Source organism: Coccidioides posadasii, chromosome 3, assembly GCF_018416015.2.
Source record: "Coccidioides posadasii str. Silveira chromosome 3, complete sequence".
NCBI classification, from domain to species: Eukaryota; Fungi; Ascomycota; class Eurotiomycetes; order Onygenales; family Onygenaceae; genus Coccidioides; species Coccidioides posadasii.
This window is the reverse complement of record NC_089409.1, coordinates 1970464-1986968: the sequence shown is the minus strand read 5'-3', so window position 1 is coordinate 1986968 and position 16505 is coordinate 1970464. Positions and strand designations below refer to the sequence as shown.

Genomic DNA, 16505 nt, shown 5'->3' with positions numbered 1-16505 from the left:
ATGCGTACATACATTGATAACTGCAGAACAGAGTTCCCTCGGGATGCTTTTTCCGAAATAGACATCATTTCCAACCCCGCAGATCCGCCGCGGGATTTCTGGAGTAAAACACTTGTCAGCGCTACCAACCTGCCACCAACTTATAACAGATATGCAGGCAATATATTAAAAGGCCTGCAAATATATAGAGACACTTGCCTGGCGAAATGAGATCTATTGCTCTTGAGAGTCGTGTCCATTTTGGCCACTGTGGGACTATTGAGCCTTAGTTATCTGTTGAAACAATGTCCATTCTTATTACTGGAGCGGCAGGTTTCATCGGTCAAGAGCTGACTACAGCGCTCCTCAAGTCTGCCCCTTCTTCCACCCGCCTTACGATAACTGATGTCACGACTCCCATTATACCAGTTTCTGCCCAGGAGCATGCATCGCAGGTCAAGTCGGTCAAGGCTGATCTCACCTCCCGTTCTGCTGTCGACGGGCTCATTTCGAAATCTGCAGCATACGATGTCGTCTACCTTGTCCATGGAATTATGTCAAGTGCATCTGAAGCTGATTTCGACCTGGGAATGTCAGTAAACTTCTTCGCAACGCATTATATCTTGGACCGGCTTCGTCACACCATGCCAGGCGTTAAAGTTGTTTTCACATCCACATTAGCTGTTCATGGCCCCACGGCTGCAGGCTTTATCATCAACGAGCGCAACCTACCGCAAATCCCGACATCATCGTACGGTACGCAAAAAATGGTAGTTGAGTTGCTAATCAATGATTACTCCCGGCGGGGTTTTATCGACGGGCGATCTGTCCGACTGCCTACTGTTACCGTTCGAGCGGGAAAACCAACCCAGGCAGCTAGTAGCTTTGCGAGCGGAATCATTCGCGAACCATTAAATGGGAAGAGAAGTATTTTACCTGTCAAACGCGATACGGAACTATGGATCTGTTCCCCATACACCGTTGTGGAGAATCTGATTCTCGCAAAGGATATCCCCAAGGAAGCCTTTGGTGATTCCCGATCCGTCAATCTCCCGGGTGTAAAGGTAACAGTGCAGGAAATGCTGGATGTTTTGGAAGAGCTTGCCGGAAAGGAGCGAAGAGAACTGGTGGAGGAAAATTACGATCCGGCAATTGATAGAATAGTGTCAGGGTGGTCACCTAATTTTGATACTTCGTGGGCAAAGTCACTAGGATTCAAGGAGGATATGCCTTTTATACACAATGTGAAGAGGTATATAAGAGATACTTCCTAATATCCTCTCGTTCCAAAGTGGCATTACAATCAAATTTTATTTTGTTACTTGCAACGTCAACCGCCCGTCAGAGGACAAATACAGTATGTCAAGCGGACTTTATGGGCATCTTTCGACACTGTGCAAAACTCCTGCAAGGTCTGTCAACGAGCTCTTCACGATGACAAAAATATGACGTCTTCCTACATAGTTCCATAAGATGGCCAGAAAGCTATATGGTCCATGTTAAGTTTCAGAATTATAGTAGAAAGTATGGGAGAGTCTCCAAATATCGGGGAATACCTTCCAAGCTGTCGAACAAAAATCAAATCTTTTAATCAATTGACAAAGGAAATTATTGAGTATCTCAGTGGATGGTCTCGAGTACTGTACAAGATGGACTACATATCGTGGCTATCAATCATGCTGCCTATCTATCAGAAAAGTTCGCCGGGGAGCGGCACTACCAACGGAAACGACACAAAAGAAGGGGATTTTTGAACATTTTTTTCCTTCATGCCGCATTTCGGCTCATGTCGTTGCGGATTCTCTGGTAGTCCAACATGCCTTCAACGCTGCCGTAAGCACTGACGGCAACATCCTGATCCCACAGCTTGCGCTGAGCGAAGTCCATGACGTCCTTTTCAGTGACCTTGTCAACGGCACGCTCGATGTCCTGAGGAGACATGCGGCGGCCGGTAGTGACGATCTGGCGGCCAATATCTTCGGCGATGGCGGTGGTACCATCGAGGGAGAGGAGAATTGAAGCTTTAAGTTGGGCCTTAGCACGCTCGACCTCAGCGGGAGTGACGCTGAAGGATAGTCGAGACCATTCGCGGAGTGTGAAATGGACGAGGTCGTCAAGAGCTGTCTTATTCTCGCTCACAAGGTAGATACCCCAAAGACTAGAACTTTTCGTCAGCCCACTATCAAAATTCCAGACACCGATACGATACTACCTACCCAGTGTCGCTATAGCTTGTGGAGAAGCTCATAAAGCTGTTGGCAAGGTTGTTATGGCTGATGAAGGTGCTCAATTTGCTGCCAAGGTACGGAGAGTTACCCATTGCTCGATCCCAGTTCCCGACGATGGCTTGCGTGACCAAAGCTGGGAAATAATCATCATCCTTCCAGCTAACGCCCTCAACCGCAAGAGCAATGTGAGCGGTTGGTACGGTGTCATCACGGATTCTGACATCGGAGCCGATGAAGTCAGGAAGGCGCTTCTGCTCGGCTGCGATTGCGGATGCAGCCGAAGTTGGGGGTTGGCTCGGGATGGAGCCAAAGTGTTGCTCGGCAAGCTTCACTAGTTGCTCGTGAGGGATACCGCCAGCACCCACAAGCACCATGCGATCAGCCGTGTAGTTTGTCTTGATGTAGTCAACAAGATCCTGGCGTTGGATGCTTTGAATGTTCTCTTTCGGTCCGAGGATGGTCCGGCCAAGAGGCTGGTTTTGGAAAGCGGTGGCATGGAGATGATCGAAGACAACCTCCTCGAGCTGTTTGTCGACTTCTTCCTGTTCACGCAAAATCACATCCCTCTCCCGTTCAATGGCGGCGGGTTCTAATTTCGAGTTTTGAAGAATATCGGATAGGATGTCGACGGCCTTCGGAACATCGGCATTGAAGGATTTGGCGTAATAGACAGTATTTTCGCGCTACATAAATGTGTTAGGAGGATATTTTCATAAAATGCAGTATCAACGGACGGACCGAAGTGTAGGCATTGAGATGTCCTCCCATGTTCTCAATCTCGAGCTCCAATTGGTGTTGGGTTCTTCTGTTGGTTCCCTACATTAAGTCAACACCATATCGATTTCTCTCTATGACAGTATTCTGACGGAGATGGAAAAATACCTTGAAGGCAAGGTGCTCAAGGAAATGCGCGGTGCCATTAGTTTTGTCCGTTTCCGCCCTGCTACCAGCGTCGATCCAAACTCCGACTGTTGATGTCTGAGCCCACGGAGAATACTCGGTCGCGATCTACAAGGGGTCAGCAATCGCAAGAGAAGTACCAGACGACCGATTGACTCACCGTCAAGCCGTTGGAAAGCGTCGTTGATTGCGTTGTGGCAGCTGTGGAAACCGGGGTTGCAAAACCTCGTTTAGCCGGTCTCACAGCCTGTAGAGCAGCACGGCTCCGAAGAGCGCCGTTGAGGCTAGAAGCTAGTCGCCGAGATGCCATGGCGAGGGATATCTGGAAGGGAAGGGAGGAATTGGCGCGTTGTGCAGGACAGAATGCCTGAAATCAAGCTGGATTGACATGTTGAAAGAACGGTCGAGGAAGTCAAATTATCGTCTGTTGCCGACCAATCACATGACCTCGAGTGCGAGAAAGATCTAAGCGCTTCCTATTGGCTGGTGGTGAGCCTTTCGACCAGCCGAACGACGACGATACTGACTGCATCGACAACGGCTTTTCAGGGTCGATGGGTGCGACATTTGGACACGTCGTTCCGCGTGCTCAGCGCCGTACTCGGCATGGCGACTGCTGGCAACGCCGTTCCTTCGCCAAACCGATTCGGCCAGCCCAATCTACAAGTTCATCCACCGTCGTATCCATGCTTTCGATAACCAGCTACGGAGTACTGACCGTTTGAAGCCTCTCTTGATCCTCATCACAAAGGCACGAGTCCGATAGACCCCCCAATTTGACCTGGTGGTTGGTATTTCTGGGCGATAGGAATTGCCCCCCGCTGCACGGAGATGGCTAACTACAACGTCGAGTCTCAATGGATGGGAGGAAATATGACGTTCAATGGACCTCTCGTGCAGTTTCGAGATGAAATGGAATGCGACTCCGGTTTTATTCTTGGTTACTAATTTTATGGACACAATCTCTAATAGATGAATTTTCTGGCTAAGAGATTAACTATATCTCAGGCCCGCATCGCACCCCTACACCGTCCAGCTCCCAAAGACACGAGTTGTTACACATTGCGTGGAGGGACCGGAAGGGACGCTGACGAACAGGTGAATCTTTCCGCTACCGATGAGTGAACAGCACCTGAAACAGACACATTGCCGGTTTCCAATCCTAGCCTAATATATAGTTAAGAAAGTAAAGGCTCATCAACCCTTGGAAGTGTCTTCCCGGGTCGGACTAATGCACCTTTTCGTTCCTCCACACCTGTCATCGGCTACGAAGGCTGAGAAACCTTTTTTCGAGCTACCCGCCAATCTATGTAGTGGTGGCACCCGAGCTCCATTTCACTAGCATTAAGGCATTAAAATGCCAGAGAACCATTTGTTTTGGACTTTTAAATCACTACTCCGTAGTTACCGTCTTGCCCAAGATAGATGCTTTATCATCCAAGTTCGCCGGGCTCCTCACTTCATACGCCGAAAGTCAATTTTTCATCTCATCTTGAATGGTAGCGTTCCATGTCGTACCATTGGGCTGGGTCAAAGACTACTTTCTATCTGTTACTTCACCCATCTGCTCGGCACTCGCGTATAGCTCCAGATCGAAATCATGGCGAGAAGGCTCAAGTTCCATTTTCTCAGCCTGGCTGGAGTACTCTGTACTCTGTACCTCTTACTACGAAAATGAACGGATTGCCCCGGACGGCAGTCTAATAGTATTTGTGTGCCGTTCGCAGCAGACCTACTCCGTACATGAGATCATAACGGCCAAAGCAAAACCTTGACAAAGGTGACAAAGGCTGGGACCAATGCGAGCTAAACTCTTTGTTGGACAAGCTGTCTAGCGATTCTAATCTGGACCAAAAGCTGAGCAACGATGAGAGCCTGATCAACCACGATCTGCAGATGTGGCTGCCTCCGACCCTTGACGGAGCAATCCATTCGGATTCTTACTCCCACTTGAGCGGTCGTCTCATTGCTTCCATGGAGTCCGGGCGGTCAACCATCACATCCCATTGGCGAATTTCATACCGAGAGTTTTACCGAGTACGATAAAATTGGATTTGAAAGCGCCCAAATTCCTGCGGCACCGATGGGATGACGGGCCTCGAGATCTGGCAGGGGTGAATGAGCTGATTCTACTGGTGTTAATGCGTTCTGCACATTAGCATCATCAGGTTAATTCCCGATTTAGCATGCTGATCACCACTGGCGGAGGACGATGTGGGAAATACTCCATACGGAGTACGGAGTACATCGCGCAATGAAATCCATTTTCCCAATAGGAACTGTTTTATGCCGGCCAATTGATTTCCCCTTTTCCCTGTTTACAGTTTTCATCCCTTTCATTTCATTCTGGGCGGATTCGCACAATAGCCTGTTCAGAGTTGCAATGACAGAATATGGTGCTTAGCACTTTGCACTTGATTCATAAGGGGTGAGGTGCTCCGAGATTCTCTTTTTTATGAGACGGCTGCAAGATTATGTGCCCACGCCGCTACCCGTTCATTGCTTGATGCATTCCTTTCCTATAGCACGATACTAAACACCGCCAACTGGCATCTGAGTTCCGGGCTCTTTTACGGCGAGACTTGCAACGGGCATCATTGATGTCCCTTTCACCCCGCTCCCTCCATTAGTTTGCTAAATCGGACTTTCGTGCATAATGGATGCAAGTGATGGGACACGTCCGGTCTCCCGCTCCTCTTACTCCAATGGTTCCGAGGAGCCTCTTATCGGAAAGGTCAATGACGAAGGGGGCTTTCAATATCCGCGTCTCTCTAAAATTCGATCGGTTTTGATCATAGCAAGTTTGGCTGGGACAAACCTTTCCAGCAGTATGTCCCACGGCCTAATCACCGTGGGTATACCATATATCGCCTCGGATTTGCTGTTGCCAGATCATCTTTTATTATGGTAGTTATTGAATAATCCACTTATCTCGGGGTAGTTTGCTAACATGAACGGATCATTTAGGCCATCGTCTGTCGCTGCGTATGTTCATTATCTACGTTCACACTATCAACTTTAATTCAGCACGGAAAATCTATCTAACAAGTATCTCTCACACAGCTTGGCGAGTGGATGCTGTTTACTTATTGCCGGAGCACTAGCAGACCTAGTTGGCGATCGACTTATCAATATTATCGGCACTATATTACTTGCTATTTCCGCTTTTGGGTCAGCAATGGCTACGTCAGGCTTTTCCATGATTGGCTTCCGCTTGGTCGAAGGCATCGGCGTTTCCATGTGTCTTCCAACCGGGGTTAGCGTGATTACTCGGTCGTTTCCACCGGGAAGACGACGGAACGTTGGGTTTGGATGCCTGGGCTTGTCCCAACCCCTCGGCTTTTCCCTGGGAATGGCCCTTGAAGGCGTATTCGCGACTGCTCCAAATGGCTGGCGATACGGGTTTTACTTCTGCGCGGGGATCGGGCTTGGTTTTGCCGTGTCCAGCATCTTAACTTTGCCAAAGGACTACGAGAGACCCAATTTCCACTGGCGCCGGGTCTTGTACGATATCGACTGGATTGGTGCTCTTGTTGCCAGTGCTTGTTTGGGTATCATATCTTATATCTGCGCGTAAGTTTTATCCAGCCTGTTTGTGCGGTGACAGTGGCGTCTAAAGTTGTGTGTTCCCATGCAGTGTCCTCACGGAAGACATTTCAAACCTGTATCAGGTAAAGCAGATCGTGTTAATTCTCATCGCGATGATTTTGATACCTGTGTTTGTATTCTGGATGGATTTCCAAGAAACCCGTGGAAAGCCAGTTTTGATTCCAAATTCATTGTGGAGCAATACAGCGTTCGTCGCCATCTCAATAGTGGTGTTCATGACATGGGGCGTTCTTCAAGGGTCGGAACTCTTCCTAAGTCTATTGTATGCTCGGGAACTCCCTTTGCTCTATGCTGTGAAGTTTCTAATGATTCCTTAGCTTCCAGAAAATCCAGCATTTGTCTCCCCTGGAAACATCGGTAAATCTGCTCCCGAATATATTTATCGGTATAGTATTGAACGTCACTACTGGGTTGATAGTGCATGCTATCAGGGTCAATTACCTCATTGTTTTAACGGCTACGCTTGCCGCGGTTTCGCCATTGTTGATGGCCTTTGTTGACCCGAAATGGAATTACTGGACCTGTGCTTTTTGGGCTGTTCTTCTGGGACCGGTGTCCGTCGATGGTATGCCACCTCGCCAATGTCTGAAGATTCACTGTATTTTCCGTTAACGCTAATCATTTATATCTTTTTTCCAGTGGTTTTTACTGTCGCGCACCTTCTTATTACCGATATATTTGCTCCTTCGACACATGCTCTGGCGGGGGCCGTTTTCAATACTATTGCGCAGCTCGGGACCTCAGTTGGACTGTGCGTGATCGCTGTCGTATCGGCGGCGGTGCAGCATTCTTCGAACTATCCCAAAGATTCTCCCGATGCACTAATGTCGGGATATAGAGCAGCATTCTGGACCTGCTTTGCAATGATGGTAACCACCGTTATCATCTGCTCTGTTGGATTGCGGAATATTCGTAAACTGGGTGCAACGACCACTGAAAATTGGAGTTGAACGTCAGGGAAGTTGAGTTGGAGATAGGAAAAAAAGGCATATTGCATTAACGGTTTGCGTCATGGGTTGCTCATTGGCTAGTTTTGCCCGGGTTTCAACATGTGACTATTTATTCGTAGATCGTCTCGACTAAGATGACACGGCTACCGTGCGGCTGAAGGGGTCCCCAATGCTACCGGGAAATATGAAGTTCAGCAACACAGCGTGACCAGGCTTGACGTTTCCTGCCAGGAGAGGAACGAGATATGTTCACTGCTATCTGCATCCGAATATTGCATATCGCCGTGGCTGGGGATCCAAATGGAGTACGTGGTGGACCATCACTACGCCTTTAACAACCCATAGTCGATTAGCTACTAAAGTCGCGTTATAAGACCCGGCTTCATTGATTTGAGAGTGTCTTCCGGCTCCACCAAGAATCCGTTGAAATATATGGAGTTTGGGTCGAGTAACGGCTCCTTCGTCGAAAGTCGACCCAGTAGGTATAGCTTCATGAAAATATTTCTCAAATGTATGAGCGATCCAAACTGTCTACATTATCAGGTGTCCGGACCTGCATACGCAAACCAGGCAGAGCGGGATTTCGCTCCCAACTTTTCAAGCGATTCTGGTGCTCTAGCTTCCTTTCTCGTCACTTTCTTTGTCGAGTCCGCATCGCAACGTCTTGGTTGTCAGTAGAATTTACTATATCTCCTTGAAAGCATCCAGGCACTTCTTCCTTTCACCGAGAACACCATCCATGCGGGATGACAGAGGCGGTCTCCTTCCCTCAAACCTATCAACTGGCACGCTAACTACTGAGCAAAAATAGGGTAACACCTCCAGCTAGCATTGTTTGGAGATCTCGGTAATATTCCGGGCTGGAACTTTACGGCGTATCTCGTTTCTGCGGTCCTTACAAAAGCAAGCAGAGCGCGGAGGACAGCTGTTCACTGCGGGCAAGACCGGCGAATATAAGGGTATAGGCAAGGGAAAAGAACACTTGATTCGTAACCAAAATGTTGGGGGCAGACCTTTGCCCGGATTACAAGGGAGCACCGCTAATGGGTTCATGACATGGGCTTGGAGTCATTTGGAAGATATCTTGCAGCCTGAAGTAGCTCCTTGAAAGACAGGCGCGGGTAACAACTACACCTGTCCTTCACATCGTGGCAACCTTTTGATTTTAAATCCATGAGCTCTCGGAGCCACATTACTCCGCTTCGCTAAGGGAGCGATACCCAATGCAGTCGCGGCCGGCGGACGAACATGCAACAAAGGAGCGCGAGGGAAATTTGTAAGAACTCAAAAAGTTGTCCCGAGGCAACTGGCCAATCGCTACCTGCAGCCCTTGTTAATTCGTCTGTTATGATTCTGGGTCTACGAGTAAATCCCTACCAGTTAAAGGCCTTCTGGATTTGCGGCTAACGGGGATCGCGAGGACTTCCACTGCACGGCGACCCCCTTTTTTGGTCGTCCGCAGCAACGAGAGCACCACTGCGCCGTACAGTCTCTTGGAACATGCATGTCGCCATGGCGTAAACACACTTTCCGGGTCCCGGGTTCTGGAGTGTACTCGGCCTAGATGACGTTGTTGAATCGATTTCTAAGCCTTTGCTCCAAGCTTGTCTGGGCATTGACGCGCCCCTCACCTCTCGAGTGCCTAGGTTCATTCAGAGAGAGTACCTTGAGACTGGTATATATATAAGGATACAATCCAAGCGGTATTGGGCAATAATACTGTGCTAGTTTTCTTTTTCCTTAGCTTTGTCCGAATATTCTCCTGCTATCATCTTTGCTTGAAGCGGAATTCCCAGCGCAAAATCGTTTACAATGGCTACGGAAAACAAGGCGTTGTTCTATCAGAAGGTCCCCACCGAGTTTCCTGTACCCGGTGAGCACTTGACGATTGAGAAAGTGCCGTTTGACCCTGAAGCTCCAGCTCCCGATGGCGGTCTTACCCTTCAAACGTTGTACACGAGCTTCGATCCATATATGCGGGGTGGCATGCGGCCGGCTCAAGTCAAATCCTACCGTCCGGCATACGAAATAGGAAAACCACTTCCTAGCATTTCGATCGTTAAGGTCCTAAAATCGAACAATGACAGGTTCAAACCAGGCGACATTGCAATAGGATTCATGCCCATCCAACAGTATATCGCTGCACCCGCAGAAACTGTCCAGGCCCTTAGGCTGCTGGATAACCCACTTGGGCTGGACGACCTCCGCTACTTCCTTGGCGCTCTGGGGATGCCCGGCCTCACCGCATATTCGTCCCTGATGGAGATTGGAAGGCCGAAGAAGGGAGAGACCATTTTTATTTCGTCTGCGGCCGGAGCCGTGGGCCAGGTCGTTGGTCAGATTGCGAAGCACGAAGGTCTCAGGGTCGTTGGAAGTGTTGGATCCGATGAAAAATTGAACTACATTATTAATGACCTTGGTTTTGACGCTGGATTCAATTATAAGAAGGAAAAGCCCCGTGACGCTCTGCAGCGACTGATCCCCGAAGGCATCGACATCTACTACGAGAACGTGGGTGGCGAGCATCTGGACGCGGCTATTGAGTCAATGAATGACTTTGGACGCATCGTTACCTGTGGAATGATTTCCCAGTATAACGTCAAGCCGGAGGACCGGTACCCGATCAAGAATCTTTTTATGGTAGTGACCAAGAGAATCACGATGCGCGGCTTCATTGTATCTGATCCCGGAATGGGAGACAAATGGGCCAAGGAGCACCGGGAGCGTGTCTCCCAATGGATCAAAGATGGCACCTTCAAACCTATGATCCATGAGACCGTTGGCATCGACAATGCTGCAGAGGGACTCGTGGGCTTGTTCCAGGGGAAGAATTTCGGCAAGGCTGTGTTGAAACTTTGAAAGCAGAGAAAAGCATTTATTCTTTAAAGGGCCTGGAGATCATTCACAGTAAGGCATGAGACGGTTGTGGTTTGGATAAGGACAACGGAGTTGCGATGTAGACTGGGCGCTGCAATTTGTCAATATTGTGATGATCGCAAGATGGTTGACTAGATCCTTGAATAATGCATCTGAATAGGGCCCCCTGGTGATGTCCTTTCGCATCTTCCGTCCTGAATTCTTTGGCGAAGCAGAGTTTCCAATAATTACTCCGTAAGAAATACATAGCAAATTATCATCAAAAACCTTGTCGCGGAGGGAAATCACGGGATTTCTCGGCTGAAGAGTTATCCTCCCAACCAATCAGGGGCCGGCAATTGTGCTGACAACCCGGCGTCCGAGGAAGCTGTTCCGAATTGGTGAACAAACCATCGAAAGCTTGATCCAGCGCCCGTTCATCGCTCCGCAACGCTACTTTATCGAAGATATTTCCGTTGTATCTGCTGAGCAGCATCACATCACAATCATGGCTTCGATCATCCGCCCTTCAGCGCCAGCGCTGCGACAGACCTGCTTCACATTCTCCGGTCCCACACGACGGGCAGCGTTTTACTCCACAAAGTCACCTCTCGCGGCCCTAACGACCGTCAAGCCAGTGCAGGTCCAGAAGAAGGATGGCTCGATGAAGATTGCCCAGTTCCATGCTTCTAGCAAGAGAGAAATTTTACCTCCGGAGCCACGTGAGTGTTTGTCCTAGCGGGCATTCGATGGGCCGACGCCACACGATGTTCGTGCAAGAGGTTGCCAGGAACTTGAGGCTAACTGATAGTGTTATTTCGGTCACAGAGGTCATCAAAGGAACCGGTACGTCTTATTCGATGCTGCGAGCCGCGAATTGAGTCTCCTGTATTCCATGAAATTTGGGAGAATGGAAGAGATCGTCGTTGAAAGACTGAAGAATGCTGACGGGATCTTTAGTCAACGATGCTGCGCCAATTCCCCCTACATCCCCCACCCACGGCAGCTACCACTGGGATTTCGAACGGTATGTGAAGACGCACCGACTCCGGAGAAGGTGGAATTAACGTGGCTCATGACAGAATCATTGCTATCTCTCTTATCCCCTTGACCATCACCCCATTCGCTGCTGGATCTCTCAATCCAGTCACCGACGCCATCCTTTGCGGTGCTTTGGTACTTCATTCTCATATCGGTTTCCAGTACGTGTATCCGTGATTCCGACTCCCATGGTTTTAAGTACCATTTCGCCATGTTCATGATGCAGGATCTGACTCGCTCAATTTCGTTCTAGGGCTTTGATTGTCGACTACCTTCCACAGCGCCGTGTGCCCAAGACAAAGGCCTTCTGCACTTGGGCCCTTCGCGCCGCCACATTGACTGTGGCCGTTGGTTTGTATGAGTTCGAGACGAATGATGTCGGTGTGACCGAAGCTATCAAGAGAATCTGGAAGGCATGATTTTGAAAACTGTACATACATAGGCATTTCCTTTTCCTGTTTATATTACATCTGTCGTCGTTAAGTTCAGGCATTTCGTTTGGTTAGGCTCCTCCGGCTTTAGGGCACATGTCTACGACGCGATATGATTGCCCACATCCGGGTATCTTACGCCTGGCTGCTCTCTACCCAATGTCGACTCGGGCTCCTTAGACGGAGAGCTCGACTCAAGCAAAAGAAGGATTGAAAATATGTATACACATCAACATATCGTTACTATTCTTCCTCCGATAGCTCATCCCCCAGCAAATCATCATCCTCAGCCTTGGCCATAGCCTTTTCAATCAGCCTCAAGGTAGCGCGTAACGGCAGCCCAATCACATTATCATAGCTCCCTTCGATCCTTTGGACCAAGATCGATCCTAGGCCCTGCATCCCATAGCCGCCTGCCTTGTCCACTCCTTCTCGCGTCCTCACGTATGCGAGAATAAGTTCATCTGTAACGTCCGGATCAAACCTGACTTTCGTCTCTTCCACCACCGTCTCCAAAGCGTATCCCGGATCGCGGGCACTTTCCAGTGGCACGATCGCGGCGACGGCAGTGTATACCTTGTGGTCCGACACGTCTCTCAGCAACTTGAGCATACTTATGTGATGGGCCTCCGAGCGCGGCTTCTCCAGGATGTCTCCTGTTGATATGTCTACTACGATCGTATCGGCAGCGAGAATTAATGCCGGCTCACCCTTCTCCAGATTGTTCACCTCTTGCTGATATACCGTGATGGCCTTGTGAGTAGCGGTTTGGAGAACATATTCGAACGGTGTTAGAGTTTTCGGGAAGTCTTCTGGTGTGTTGGAAGGGATGATTTCGACATTGCGTAGGCCGAGGAAGGAGATTATTTGTTTGCGACGGGGAGAAGCAGAGGCGAGGATTACCCTTTTTGAGCGGAGTTCGTTGAGAACGGGGAGCGAGAGCGGTGGGGGGCGCGGGAGTGGTATGGGATTGGCGTTTGGGCCGCCCGTGCTTGAGGCGGCTGTTTCGTAGGATGGAGGAGGATCGGAGGGAGCGGGAGGCTGAGGATTCAAGTCTGCTTTCTTCTCAGACATGGTAAGACTGGAATGCTCTATGATTGCGCGGGGTGACTGGGCTGCAAATGATATATGAAGTCCAATATCTTCCTTAGATTTCAACTTATTTGTGTCACCATTTTCCCCTCGAGAAACTTTCAACACTGTGTTGAGTGATCGCCGAGTGTTGGTGACGCAACTCCGCCTGTGCGCGCTGAGGCCGTTTGGTGGGGTCACGAACTAACGATCTTTTCATCCCAGGCGAAACCTCCGCTTTTGAATGGAAATCGTTGCACATCTCGTTGGGTTGAGGAAAGGGACTAACAGGGAAGTACTGAGTATGGCGCATAGCAATGAGAGTATTGACGGGGTTCTGAGTATGTATGGAGAAATATATGCCTAATAGTTTGTATGTATGAACATCCGGGATGCGAGGATATTGTACTAGGGAACTGGAAATCAAACTACTCCGTAATGCACCAACATATCCATAGCAGAACAAATTATGATCAACTATCCCGCCATCCGTTGGATGACCGCCTGGTAATGCTATTAAAAACCACCGGCTTGATGAACTCCTTGTGGCACCCTAAACTGTTATTACGTTCCAACTGCTCTAATCAGGCACAGGATTGTCGAGCCATGGATCACCGTCTGGCTCGGGAGAATTATCCAAATTTGTACCACGAATTCCACTTCGGTAGAGGACAACTTTAGCTGGAACCTCGCCGGGCGGCTGTATGAGGAAGAAGAGAAGTCTCGGATCATAGTCCGATATATCGAAATAAATGCCGTTTTGTACTTCTAGAGAGCCGCTGTCTAGTAATCTTAACGGGCCGCTCGCGAAAGCAATTCGTCAACGCCGTGAAAGCAATCATCACCTGTCCTCTGGCCACTTTTATATAGAGTATAACTTGCCGCAACGTCGAAACCGGGGTATTCCAAAGTTGTTGTCAAGTGTTTTCCACTATATTGCGTGCCCGACCATCCACCGTTCCCCCTCTCTTCTCTATCTCTTCGATCAACTCTTGTCTCTCTTGGAGCTTGACACGAATAAAGTCCACGGTCTTTCGCAGAACCATGCCTTCGCTGCGTCCTTGACCGGCTAGGCCAGGAACAAGTTCCGTAAGTCTGTCAAAGCCTTCGCGGATCGCCGCGCGACGCTTCTGCTCGGACGCAATATGGTTGTTTTTCTTCTCTTGTTCCGTCAATCGAGGCTTTTCTCGCTCTGGAGGCCCCGCTGAAGTGAGTTTAGGGGAGGCAGAAGATTTGTCGGTGGCAGCGCTATTTTGATTCGCGGACTCTGTAGTATTTGTCTGGGAAGCGGGTCCTAGAGGCTGCATGGATAATAAAGGGGGTGAATTTGAGGGAGGCATGGGACCAGGGAAGGGTTTGGAGGAGGCGAGTATCATGGATGAGAAGCAGGCGAAGCAAATGTCGGAATCGCCGCAGCGTTTTTATCTTCCTTGCCCAACCCAAGAGAGAAATATGAATGTGGGAAATAAAGGAGAGACTTTGTTGAAAAGTTGAGTTGAAGCCATCGAGCGTTCTTCGTCGCCCAGCTAGTTGAACCGTATTATTATCTGTGCTCCCTCCCCGGATTGTCTGTTTCGGCTTGATTCTTGCCAAGACAACCCAGAAGCTTGTTGACGTCAAAGCCCGAAACCTTTCGTCCCAATCTCTCATAGCCTGAACCAAAGGCACTTAATTCTCTCTTCTTCTTCTTCTTCTTCTTCTGTAAATCCCTCACGGTTGCCAAAATTGCTGTATTTTTTTTTTCGACCTTGTATGATATATGAACTGATTCGCTCCCTAGCGTTTTTCACTTCGGTTTTGATTTTCGGCGCAGCATGAGTCGTGAAAGACCACTGAGAGGCGGTTGTTCATGTGGAAGAAATCAATATGCCATAATTGTACCTCCGGATTCTGCGGAGCAAGCCGAAGTTTACTTTGATACAAGTAGCGAGCACAGTATGTCCCGAGGCAATTGGACAGTCCTTAGCCGTAATGTCTCATCGTTTGCTGACCCTGCAATTTCGATTCTCGACAGGGCGGACCCAAGGGGCACCGCTAACAGCTTGGCTCCGCGTTCCCTTGCTGTGGTATCAGTCTTTTACAAGATCCTACTTCCCTGACGAAACCCATGCTGCTATTCGCCGCGTTTTCATCCCAGAGACCGCCCCACACAGCAGACGTGTCTTCTGTGGCTTCTGCGGCACTCCGTTGACTTTCTGGACCGAAGATCCACCAGAGGAGGCCGACTACATGTCTGTCACTGTCGGGAGTCTTTCAAGTGAGGATCAGGATATTCTTGAGGATTTGGACCTTCTCCCAAGGGATCCTACGAATGAAGATATTGCTAACACTAGCTCTTCTACATCCGCTTCTCCGCCTACGGATCCTCTTCAGCTTCGGTCCAGGGAGCCTCAAATCTCAGTAACCCGTCGAGCGGGGGCCATTTATGGCATTCCTTGGTTTGAGGAAATGATTCAAGGAAGCCGTTTGGGCCGTATTGGTAAACATCGTCGGGGTTTCGGGGCTTCACCAGACAGATCGGTGCAGATCGAATGGGAGGTGACCGAATGGCATGACACAACTGGAGGTCCGACCACGCAAAAACATGGTTCAAGTCCAGATCGTGTAACGATCTCTTCTAAAAGAAAGAGCCCAGAGGTCGGTTGAAGAGACATTGATGATTCGGAACAACCTCCTGGTTTTAGCTTGGTGTTGTTCCCTTTCCATACGATATGAGCACTAGCTTACTTTCTATACAAGCAGGAATAATCTGCGGTCGTTCTCGAAATCTCACGCTGCGGTATCATTGGGCTAACAACTTCAGGAATGTGTCTAGAATAGTCAGAGGCTCTAACTTGCTTTGCGGGCGTTGCCTTCGCTCTTTGCTGCTCTTGGAGTTCATACCAGTGTTTCTCCATGTACTCTACAATACTTGGCTGGGTTCCGCTTCCAATTGTGGCCCAGCCTAATATACCGTAAGGTTCTCCCGATATCTAGTATCAGGTTCGCCATTCCATGCCCCTGTAACTTTGAACTGCTGAGCTCTCCTTGGCCTCAAGTCAGATGCTTAACATCATGTCTGGTGCTTCAAGAGATCCGTTTATTTTTATTAACAGTTATAGCCCGTCCGGCGAATCTTCGACGAGCTCACAGGATGTCCTTGAGATTTTGAATCTATATTTGAGTTGAAAACACGCTCGCCTTTGCTTCGGGAAAAGCCTCCCTTGTCCCAATGCTCTTGTTGGGATAAGTATAACTCCTTTTTTTTCCCTTTTTCCGCCCCTTCTGAACTGTTGAGGTTTGTTGCCATGGGCACACAACTTTTAGATGGGTACCGCGCACCAGACTGTGAAATGGGAGTTTGGATCAATGGGCGTGGATGTTGATCCCATTTCACACCTTAGGGCGAGGATCATTGAGTTCGGAGAGCAGAAAGCTCTCTAAGAATCATGCAAGCTGAT

At 49.1% G+C, this 16505-nt stretch overlaps 8 protein-coding genes across 8 annotated transcripts; 5 read left to right on the top strand and 3 right to left on the bottom strand.

Moving 5' to 3' along the window:
* Positions 1-208: 208 nt before the first annotated feature.
* On the top strand, positions 209-1253 carry D8B26_005611 (uncharacterized protein; the record flags this gene model as incomplete). The annotated part of the gene is made up of 1 exon (XM_003068940.2): positions 209-1253. Exon 1 carries the CDS (start codon positions 285-287, stop codon positions 1251-1253), a length of 969 nt encoding a protein of 322 aa, XP_003068986.1. The 5' UTR covers positions 209-284.
* A 254-nt stretch (positions 1254-1507) lies between these two features.
* Positions 1508-3489, bottom strand: D8B26_005610 (uncharacterized protein). The gene is made up of 5 exons (XM_003068941.2): positions 3268-3489; positions 3090-3215; positions 2946-3023; positions 2196-2890; positions 1508-2137 (listed from the first exon to the last, which is right to left on the bottom strand). Exons 1-5 carry the CDS (start codon positions 3415-3417, stop codon positions 1747-1749), a joined length of 1440 nt encoding a protein of 479 aa, XP_003068987.1. The 5' UTR covers positions 3418-3489; the 3' UTR covers positions 1508-1746.
* Positions 3490-5015: 1526 nt separating this feature from the next.
* On the top strand, positions 5016-8990 carry D8B26_005609 (uncharacterized protein). Its single transcript, XM_003068942.2, has 6 exons — positions 5016-5958; positions 6049-6092; positions 6171-6680; positions 6745-6978; positions 7034-7281; positions 7356-8990. Exons 1-6 carry the CDS (start codon positions 5764-5766, stop codon positions 7664-7666), a joined length of 1542 nt encoding a protein of 513 aa, XP_003068988.1. The 5' UTR covers positions 5016-5763; the 3' UTR covers positions 7667-8990.
* Positions 8991-9478: 488 nt separating this feature from the next.
* On the top strand, positions 9479-10525 carry D8B26_005608 (uncharacterized protein; the record flags this gene model as incomplete). Its single annotated transcript, XM_003068943.2, has 1 exon — positions 9479-10525. One exon carries the CDS (start codon positions 9479-9481, stop codon positions 10523-10525), a length of 1047 nt encoding a protein of 348 aa, XP_003068989.2.
* A 505-nt stretch (positions 10526-11030) lies between these two features.
* Positions 11031-11982, top strand: SDH4 (membrane anchor subunit of succinate dehydrogenase, Sdh4; the record flags this gene model as incomplete). The annotated part of the gene is made up of 5 exons (XM_003068944.2): positions 11031-11244; positions 11351-11368; positions 11483-11549; positions 11605-11724; positions 11817-11982. 5 exons carry the CDS (start codon positions 11031-11033, stop codon positions 11980-11982), a joined length of 585 nt encoding a protein of 194 aa, XP_003068990.1.
* A 255-nt stretch (positions 11983-12237) lies between these two features.
* On the bottom strand, positions 12238-13179 carry D8B26_005606 (uncharacterized protein; the record flags this gene model as incomplete). The annotated part of the gene is made up of 1 exon (XM_003068945.2): positions 12238-13179. Exon 1 carries the CDS (start codon positions 13066-13068, stop codon positions 12238-12240), a length of 831 nt encoding a protein of 276 aa, XP_003068991.2. The 5' UTR covers positions 13069-13179.
* An 803-nt stretch (positions 13180-13982) lies between these two features.
* Positions 13983-14441, bottom strand: D8B26_005605 (uncharacterized protein; the record flags this gene model as incomplete). The annotated part of the gene is made up of 1 exon (XM_003068946.2): positions 13983-14441. The coding sequence occupies one exon, from the start codon at positions 14439-14441 to the stop codon at positions 13983-13985; it is 459 nt and encodes a 152-aa protein (XP_003068992.1).
* Positions 14442-14761: 320 nt separating this feature from the next.
* D8B26_005604 (uncharacterized protein) lies at positions 14762-16037 on the top strand. The gene is made up of 3 exons (XM_003068947.2): positions 14762-15000; positions 15080-15702; positions 15808-16037. The coding sequence occupies exons 1-3, from the start codon at positions 14880-14882 to the stop codon at positions 15811-15813; spliced, it is 750 nt and encodes a 249-aa protein (XP_003068993.2). The 5' UTR covers positions 14762-14879; the 3' UTR covers positions 15814-16037.
* Positions 16038-16505: the final 468 nt, after the last annotated feature.

What these genes read in the sequence shown, in the direction of transcription:
- D8B26_005610 (XM_003068941.2), bottom strand. Translation starts at nt 3,417, where the DNA reads ATGGCATCTCGGCGACTAGCTTCTAGCCTCAACGGCGCTCTTCGGAGC. An exon ending in CGCTTTCCAACGGCTTGACG is followed by an intron (nt 3,216 to 3,267) that starts GTGAGTCAATCG and finishes GACCCCTTGTAG; the next exon opens with ATCGCGACCGAGTATTCTCC. An exon ending in ACAAGCTATAGCGACACTGG is followed by an intron (nt 2,138 to 2,195) that starts GTAGGTAGTATC and finishes GAAAAGTTCTAG; the next exon opens with TCTTTGGGGTATCTACCTTG.
- D8B26_005609 (XM_003068942.2), top strand. Translation starts at nt 5,764, where the DNA reads ATGGATGCAAGTGATGGGACACGTCCGGTCTCCCGCTCCTCTTACTCC. An exon ending in GAACTCTTCCTAAGTCTATT is followed by an intron (nt 6,979 to 7,033) that starts GTATGCTCGGGA and finishes ATGATTCCTTAG; the next exon opens with CTTCCAGAAAATCCAGCATT. An exon ending in GGGACCGGTGTCCGTCGATG is followed by an intron (nt 7,282 to 7,355) that starts GTATGCCACCTC and finishes TCTTTTTTCCAG; the next exon opens with TGGTTTTTACTGTCGCGCAC.
- D8B26_005604 (XM_003068947.2), top strand. Translation starts at nt 14,880, where the DNA reads ATGAGTCGTGAAAGACCACTGAGAGGCGGTTGTTCATGTGGAAGAAAT. An exon ending in TGATACAAGTAGCGAGCACA is followed by an intron (nt 15,001 to 15,079) that starts GTATGTCCCGAG and finishes GATTCTCGACAG; the next exon opens with GGCGGACCCAAGGGGCACCG.